General features: G+C 37.8%; 2 protein-coding genes and 1 pseudogene across 2 annotated transcripts in view; 1 reads left to right on the top strand and 2 right to left on the bottom strand.

The window, feature by feature from the left end:
- The window catches only part of LOC145485505 (uncharacterized), a 3081-nt pseudogene extending 470 nt beyond the window's left edge, over window positions 1–2611 (bottom strand).
- Window positions 1–8858, top strand: part of LOC145484669 (uncharacterized) — a 335301-nt gene that overhangs the window by 294070 nt on the left and 32373 nt on the right. The gene's annotated exons all lie outside the window — the stretch shown is intronic.
- LOC145484627 (adenosine receptor A3-like) lies at window positions 3195–5377 on the bottom strand. The gene has a single exon (XM_081463228.1). The coding sequence runs from the start codon at window positions 4536–4538 to the stop codon at window positions 3618–3620; it is 921 nt and encodes a 306-aa protein (XP_081319354.1). The 5' UTR covers window positions 4539–5377; the 3' UTR covers window positions 3195–3617.

The raw sequence follows: 8858 nt of genomic DNA, 5'->3' as shown, positions 1-8858 counted from the left end.
CCCTTGCTGCTGTTTGCATGCTTTGTAGGCAGAAATAATGTTGTCTTCCATCTCGAGTCCCTCTTGCATGTATTTACTCTGAAATGGTTTGTTATAACCAAGGACCTCTTGGATGGTTTTGGTGGGTGATGTAGTCTCCCTTTGTACAGCTATTCTGTAACATTTGGTTGCAGTAATTCTGGGCTGCCTATGATAATGCCACAAATGTGTGTTTGATTGCTCTCTTGTTTGCTCTTCTATTTTCTTTATCTTTGCTTCATCAAAATTAATGTTCCTCTTAACCTTCTCAAATCTCTCTTTTAGTTGATCAGCTGATACTGGATGACATTTGATAGGTGAAATGAGTGTTTCTTCCTGATCATTAATTCTCTGAGGAAGAATATGTGTCCATCCAATGGTTTTTCCAGATTTTAATTGATATTCTCTAAGAGCCTCAAGAAAGTTGTCTAATCTGTCACTTGGCCAGTTTCCTTGATCTGATGCATTGTTATCTTCCTGTAAGGTTAACTTTGCCTTTTTGGTTTTTTTTCCTTTGTATAGTCATGCTTGACAAAGCTCATTTCAGAGATAGGTTTGACTGAACCCTTACGCTTGCGTGGAACATTCCACTTACAAGGCTTGGATGTACAGGACTCCTCTGAATCAGAACTAGTTTTTCGCCCATTTTTAAAATGTTGTTCAAGAGCAAATAATGTCGACGCAACATGATTGCAGCGACCATCAATAGCTGCAGGGCACTTGCAATGTGCTTTCAAAATACTACCAAAGGATGTCATCACCAGAAAACAGGTATATACTTTATCTTTTTTCATGGATGGAAGTACCTGGCTTTTTATGTAGTGTTTTCCATTTTCATGCAGATTGCCAATGTACAAAACATGTCCCGACTTAAAGAAGTTAAATCCCTTGACAAGGGGCTTTGCAGTCGATAGTTGCTTTTTACCTTCAACTCCTTCGATCATAAAGCGCCACACGGTTCCAAAAGATACTTTAGGGAGATCCTTTAGATCGGTTTTGTAACCTTCTTTTGGAAAAGACTGGCTGAGTTGCGGTTCTCTCTTCTCAAGGTCGCCAAGTTGAGCTTTCTTTCGCAAAAGGTGAAGTCCGCCGTCTGGATCACGGAGATATTTAACATCTAATCCACGTTTAACATAATCTTGAACCCTGCCAATAAAACAAAAACAAAAAAAACATGAAATAACAAACAAGACAAGAATAATTTCACTCTGATTTTAGAAGCGAACGTACCTTGTCACTAATGCTTTTTTATTTCCCGTTGTCTTAGCTCCTCTGCAGAGCAACCATCTTTTCAATTGCACAACACTGCATTGTTCTACAGTTTCGAAGGAATTTTTGCGCCAGGTATATCTTCTTCAGTCAAAATAACCTTCAGTGGATCTTTCGCGGGAATTTTTCCGCTTTCCGCCATATTTTGTTTACTTCCATGTCCCTCCAAACGATCCCTAGCGGCTTTGCGGTCGCAAGTCGTAACCAGATTGCCGCTCGTTTAGAAAATGGCGAATAGTTTAGAGGCCTCATCTCCTAAAATGTTCAGTACAAAATAAGCTTAAATATAACGAATATTAATAAATGGGTCTGGGGCTATGATGATTTTTGAGGAGGGAGCCATCAATTTTCATTCAATAAAAATATATTTCCATCAATTACAGGAGGTTTACAACTGGACAAAGAAATTAATTTGTTTAACATATTGTTTATTTATAAAATAATAAATCAAAAATCATTTTCTTGGGTAGCTTAAATTAAAGTTATCAGGGTAAGTTATTGGAGACTATAGAAAGTGTTATAATGTCCACTCCCCCATAACAAATGAATATAAAATATTTGTGTAAAAGGACACAATAGAAATCACAGTGTTCGTAATTCAATAACTTCTATTGTATTGATATTTGGCTTTATTCTGTTGTATCATTTTGATAAGACTGTGAACCCCAAGGCGAATTTAATGACCTGTCAAAACAATGGAACTAGCCTCTCTATTATCATTCGAACGTGTATCACTTACCATTCTCTAATCCAACCTCCTTTGCTACATCACTCCAAGTCAACCTTTTCTTGTTCTTGTCTTAAAAGTCTGCTGATTTTTTGTCGTACAAACAAGGATAATTGCGGACAGACTCCGCCAACTTTTCGTTCATCTGCGTCGCCATGTTTTCAGCTGACAGATTCTGACAGAGTGGGCCTGGATTTTATTTTTGTATATTCCGCTGACAAGAAAACTCTTTATGCTTACGCTTATGCTTATGTATGCCCGGTTCACACTCAAGTATTCACAACATAAGCATAAGCGTAAGCATAAGAAAATGGAAAAAGTTCCATTCCTTATGCTTATGCTTATGCTTATGCTTATGCTTATGCTTATGCTTATGCTTATGCTTATGCTTATGCTTATGCTTATGCTTATGCTTATGCTTATGTAACCCCGGTTCACACATATTTTCTTATGCTTATGTTTATGCTTATGCTTATGCTTATGCTTATGTCAAAGTGTGAACCAACCCTTAGCCTCCATGCACAAACTATATACCATTGTCACCTTTAATTGTTATATAGGTATCTTTTGTTTCTTTTTTTTTATGCTAATATTGTAATTTCAAAATGTAAGTACGAAGTAAGAACTCACTCAGAAACAGTACGTCATTCACATGCTATTCTAAATCAATGCCTTACTCACAATCCGTTTAAGCCTAAAAGCGAAAGAAGGGAAAGTCCTAGGAGCAGGCTGGGATAGCTACCGCTGTCAAATTCCTCAGTATTTCTTTTGAGGACATTAAGTTTGGTAACGATTTCCTTATTTGGAATAAATTGCTCTGAAGGAAAAATGTAAGATTGACAGAAAGCAAGCCCAGAAAGTACGGTATAAATATTTACACGCTGCTCGTCATTTTTAAGTCACTTCACTTGACTGGTGCGATACTTTCGCAATCGAATATAATCCACTGCCCTTTCCAGTAGGGTTAATGTATTCGTTAGCAGTTGCTTTTCGTTTTCTCCGAATTCATTACTCTGTATACCTTGGTCCCCAAAATAATCGAAAGTAAAGCACTAACGGGTTTACCCTCAGTTTATTTTAGTATTGAGCTATAATTTGACATAATAGACAGATGTAAGGCACAATTTCTGTTTTACACCTTATAGCCTGACTAAAACCTATCAGACACTGTTTCAGAAATGATGTCAGATCGGCATAATTTGTTTTTTCACTTCTGCGATATACTTTGTCGCACCAACCAGGATGTTTTGACTGAAACATTGCCTTAAAATGGAAGTGACCAAGTGAAAGAAGAATACAATATTATGCATTTTAATTCTTGTACAAGGGTATTCGTATTTCATGTAATCGTATATCTTATCTGGCTTTTTAAACAGCTTTTTCCACTTTTTTTTAGTTCTTTAAAACCACTGATGGGGGAATGCAATCTGTATAAAATTGTGACTATCTTTATAATTCTCCTCGACTCTTTATCTAAGCTCATTTAATTACATGCAGGTTTTTATCTCCTTATTTAACATTGCAATCAAGTAAGAACCCTCGATTCAAGACTACTTAATGACATCAAAGTTAAAGCCCAAAGCTAAGTGGTAAAACCATAGTTTCATAGCTTGATGAACAACAATAAAAACTGTCGAATTGTGTCCTTCACAGCTTGTCTCACCTCTCTTATCTTCCAACAATAAAGAATTGGGTTTAATGACGAGTTTAGGTAAATTAAAGTAGCTGCATATTGGCTAGCGACAAACGAAGATGAAGATATTTGACTCTTTGAGTAAAGAATACTAACAATACCATACGGTAAATAACAAGCAACTAGAGTCAGCTGCACCCATATTGCACTGGATACCGCTTTCTTGTATCGCAAAATGTTCAGAGGAATTGCATTTCGTTGTTGCTCTTGAGGAACATGGCCTTGTATTTGTGTTTGCTGATGACGAAGGCAAAAGAAGATCTTTGTGTAAGAGACTATTGACGCTGTGAGGCATAGTAAGATAACGATAGTTTTGAGCCATGTGAATATCAGTCTATTCCAAAACCACGATGTTGCATAGAAAATGGAGACAACCCAGAAGGTAATTACAACTAGATATGCTCGCTTTAAAGCTACAACTTGTCTGTATCTCAGACCCAATGAAAGGGCAAGGAGTCTGTCCACGCTTACTGCGGTCACCGACAACAGGGACACTCCACACAAAACAGAGCCTGCTATAAACGTTGCGTCTGATGAGTAGCGGCAAACATTCCATCGTTTATTCATCATAGACATCCAGGCGGAGACGTCGAGAGGCTCCGTAATAAGACCAACACAGAGATCAGTCGTCGCAAGGCTACGAAACAAGAGTTTGGTTGGCGGATGAAGGGACGACTCTCCACGAAGAGCAGTTAGGATCAGAGTATTCCCTAGAAATGCAGTAAGGGACAGAAAAATGTTTGAAGCTGAGAGAAATATCAAATGACCGTGTATTCGAGAACTGTTAGTTGGCGAACACTCAGCAAAGTTTTCTGTTGCGACGGTCGCCATCACGTAGCCGTAAAACTATCTGAAGCTACTTTCACAGCTGTCTGAACTTTGAAACAGCATATTCTCTACAAAACGTTTCTGCACCGAACTGAAATAGCGGCTTCTGCGACCACCTAATTTTATGCCTCCCGTAATATCTTTTTCTCATATTTGGAAACCTGCTGAATAATAGGAAAATATTAACTAGCCCAGCAGGTGATTTTGATCATATTTACGTGCTTTCAACTTCCCTTTCCTGTTGCCCCGGGTGACAAACAAGTCTTGGCGTAATTTACGTTCAATTCCTCATCGGCCGTATATACATGCGCATATAATGATGGTGAGATGAAAAGCCATAATTTCTGAAGAATCTAACGTAATTCACAGCTTGAAACAGTTAGAGATTCTTAATTAAGGAACTTCTTCCTGTCTTGCCTAAATATCTAGACATCTTGCTTTCATTTTTCTTTGGACTCGAAGGGAAATATTAGGAAAACTACTCTAGAAATTAATCTCTTTTATCTATTTGCGGAATTTAATATTTAAAGTTAATATTTCTTCTCCAGTTCTGAAATGTTTAGGACACGCCATGGATATCTACTAGTTGTTTTGATGATGTGCATGTGTGTAATTCCCATAGGAGCTACCATATATATACCTCAATAACAGTTTTTTTGGAGTAAGCAGAGTTCGTGTTGTCGAACCTACGCAAGCTTTGCGACGCGGATCTAATTGGAAATGTAAACGTAACAAGAAACTGAATATTTGACGGGTTTCCGCCATTGTTTTGACCCATTTTTGAAATGTTCTGACGTAAGAGTAACTTCATATTTGCTTATATCATTAGATATCTAAATCCATTTTGGTGCGTTGGTTAGGTAAGCTGGTTGATCGAAATGTTTTCCAAATTTTTCTAAATAGTTTTTAAAAAAGTTATATTGCAGTAAGGAATAACATTTTGAAGTATTTAAAACTTTGAGTAAGATTCTTATCAGACGTAACCGGCGCCGGCAAACTGTTATAGAGGCTGAGGATACCTAAGCTTCGAGTCAAAATCCGAGCCAGGATCCGAGCCAGGATCCGAGCCAGGATTCAAGCCAGGATTCTGGCCAGGATTCGAGCCAGGATTCGAGCCAGGATTTGAACTAAGATTCGAGCAGGATTAGTTAGGATGAGCTTTCTACGACATGTCACGTGACCTGGTTTCCTTGTTTCCCTTTTGTCTCATCACAAGTCATGCAGAGTAACGCGTAGGATGTGTTATATTCTGAAGTGCTGTTTGTGCAAGTGTTTTGCCACATACATTACACAAATACTAAAATCTGGACATTTGAACGTTTGAACTTATATTCCAGACAGTTTCATAGCAAGCGCAGGGCTAAAAAAAAACCGTCCGCTTGTCTGGGACAAGTACATTTTACTCTCGGGCAAGTAACTTTGCCCCACGGACAAGAAACGACCGGCAAACCATCCACCGACTCAATTTTTGACAACGATTTGTAAACAAGGATTAAGTTTTAGGCACATGGATATAATCAGGTGTTTGGACGAAGCTTGCCAAAAATAACAAATTATAGCGTTGTTTTGATGATTGCGTTACGTGCAGTGGTTACCTAGCAAGCGATCAAAATCTGTCCCGATCAAATTTCTTTCGGTGACTAAATATAGCCGTGCTCGGCACGAAAACGCCCTGTTTATTTCTTAAAATTTCAGCATTTTTTGCACTGTATAAAATCAAACTCGACATTAGTTTATCAAAGGTGTAGAATCTATACGCAAAAGGAAGCTTTATATATTCCTACAGCAAGAACGATCGAAGCCCTTGCCAGCATTTTTAATGAACAAATTCAACTTTTGGAATCCCTGTGGCAAGTCAAATTTTCTGGTAGAAATAGACATAGGCGCCGCAAAGATGAAATGTATTAGTATTATTAAAAAGATATTGACTAGTAAATCTATTAAGTTACCAAAAAACTTTCAGTGTTCCTGGATGTTCAGGTAAAATAGTTTTTTATGATTCAAACGAAGATTTTCTCTCGCCTGAAACTATTTTTCATTTACCTAGTAAATAAAAAATATATATACACTCGCCAGCTTTACAAATTCGACACTGTGCCTGCGCCCTGTGTCAAAATTGACGTGCATGAGCCGAATTGATTCTACTTGCAAGTCAGTAGCGAAGACGCTGGTTCTATATTTTGGGTTCTGATCACGTGATCAAAATGGCAGGAAAAACTAAAGGCGCGGAAAGGGTGAATCCTGGCTCGGATCCTAGCTCAAATCCTAGCTCGGATCCCGACTCGGATCCTTGCTCGGATCCTGGCTCGATTCCTGGCTCGGATCCTAGCTCGAATCCTGGCTTTATTCTTAGTTTATCTCCTTTAGTGATAGCTAAAACGAAACTTCATGTTCCTTCAAGAACCAGCTTGTCTGGTGCGTTTCTGTGTGTATGAAGTTCTCTACACCCAAAATTTCCGGTTAATGAATTGTTAAACTTTTTCACTGAGAGGAAAACATTTATAGGGGAAAAGCGCAACTTCGAGCTAGAAAATGAAAATTTATGAACACAAATTTGTGATCATGAAAACTCAGGTTTTTTTGGTGTCTTAAAAATTCAATTCTCAAACTCGATCATTAATAATTCATCAACTTTAAACAAAGGAAATCATGACCGTGACGATGTTTGGATATCTGATCTTAATCAACATAGATTTTAACGATTTTATTTCTCCGTTCGCTCCTTAGTTTTAGTCTCGATTGAGAAGATATATCAGTGTTTGACCACATTTCCAAACACCTCCAAGTTCGTCAAAAATACTCCGCTGCGCATCGTATTTTCAACTCTCTTCTCGGTATTTGGAAATGTTGGCAAACACGGTCTTTCGTGTTTGATATATTACTTCACGAACAATGTCATTTACATAAAAAAACTAGACGATGAAACATGTCGAATTATGTTCACAAAGATGACTCCGAAATCGAAGTTCTTGCTCGCTCGTCCAACAAAGACGCAATTGGTCAAAATACTCTTTATAGTTTTTCGTCTAGCGCGCTTAATTTTCACGGGCCAAACTAGTCATTTAGATATGTATACCTGTAGCATAGCTCTTCCTTTAGAACCTTTTATTTGTTGAGAGATTCGTATACTAGAAGAGTTATGACTCTCTAAAATCAGTTGAAATTTTACATATAAATAGTTGTATTTTTCAAACGGCCAAGAAGTGGACTAAACATATTTACTTCAAGATGACTTTTGGCTCAGAGGAATGATCACAGTGTAAATTACAAACTGTGTGAATATGAAATCCAGGCAAGTTCCCTTCTTCCTGTACTGGCCTGTTGAAAATGTGCAATTTTGCATAAATTCCATCGGCCATCTTGGGTGATTGAATGGTCGCACAGTCGAATTTTTTGTTTATTTTCTCGCAATTCGCCCCCAAAGTCATACAATGATATATTTTTTCCTGCACCTTACTAGAAAGCCAACTAACTTGGAAGTAAGATATTTAATTCAAGTTAATAATAAATAATAATAATAAAATATTTATATAGCGCCAATATCCTAAAAGTTCAAAAGCGCTTTACAGTTAGAAATATTAAAAACACTTAAGACAAATAAAGTAAAAATAAAAAAATGTCGCTAAAAAGTTATAAAAATGCTTTCTTAAAAAGGAACGTTTTTAGTTTATGTTTAAAAAGGGACACTGAGGAGCTGTTCTTGATGTCAGACGGAAGAGTGTTCCAAAGTGTAGGAGCTGCTACAGAGAAAGATCTTGCGCCATATGTTTTCAAAGTTACCGAAAGTCGATCAGCATATTTTTCGCGGTGCAAGAAACAAGTCGCATTTTTTAACAAGCTTCGAGTCCAAAAACGTTTTCGTATTTAGCTCGTTTTATTGCAATATGATTTGTTTTACTGCAGTGTTCTAAATAATAACAGCAATAGCCACATACCGTTATTGACTACCTATCATTTGTCAGTGTTTTTATAGTTTGAACTCATACCGCAATCTGCCCAGTTGTTCCGAACGTGAACTTTGCTTACCTGGCTTGCTTTCAAGCAATATAACTCGTGGACCGACTCTTTCCGAAAACCATCGACATCTTTGTATGTGAGATGAACGTATAAGTTGCGATTCTTGCCAAAACTTTCTTCGCAAAACACCACATTCTGTCACCGAAGAGCGAGCAAAGTCACGTTCTCTTCCCTAGTTTCCAAGCTCTATGCATGGAACGCCTGGGACCATGGGCCCCCTTTTGGCGACCAAGAACGGCTTGCATTATATGACTCGGGCTTTCCTACGGATGCCCGAGTGATAAATTAGGCACACTGTTTTCGCAA

This window comes from Orbicella franksi, chromosome 4 (genome assembly GCF_964199315.1).
Source record: "Orbicella franksi chromosome 4, jaOrbFran1.1, whole genome shotgun sequence".
Classification (NCBI taxonomy): Eukaryota; Metazoa; Cnidaria; class Anthozoa; order Scleractinia; family Merulinidae; genus Orbicella; species Orbicella franksi.
This window is presented reverse-complemented; position numbering and strand designations above follow the sequence as displayed.

Bases quoted from the DNA above. Each gene is read 5' to 3' on its own strand.
- LOC145484627 (XM_081463228.1), bottom strand. From the start codon at position 4,538: ATGGCGACCGTCGCAACAGAAAACTTTGCTGAGTGTTCGCCAACTAAC.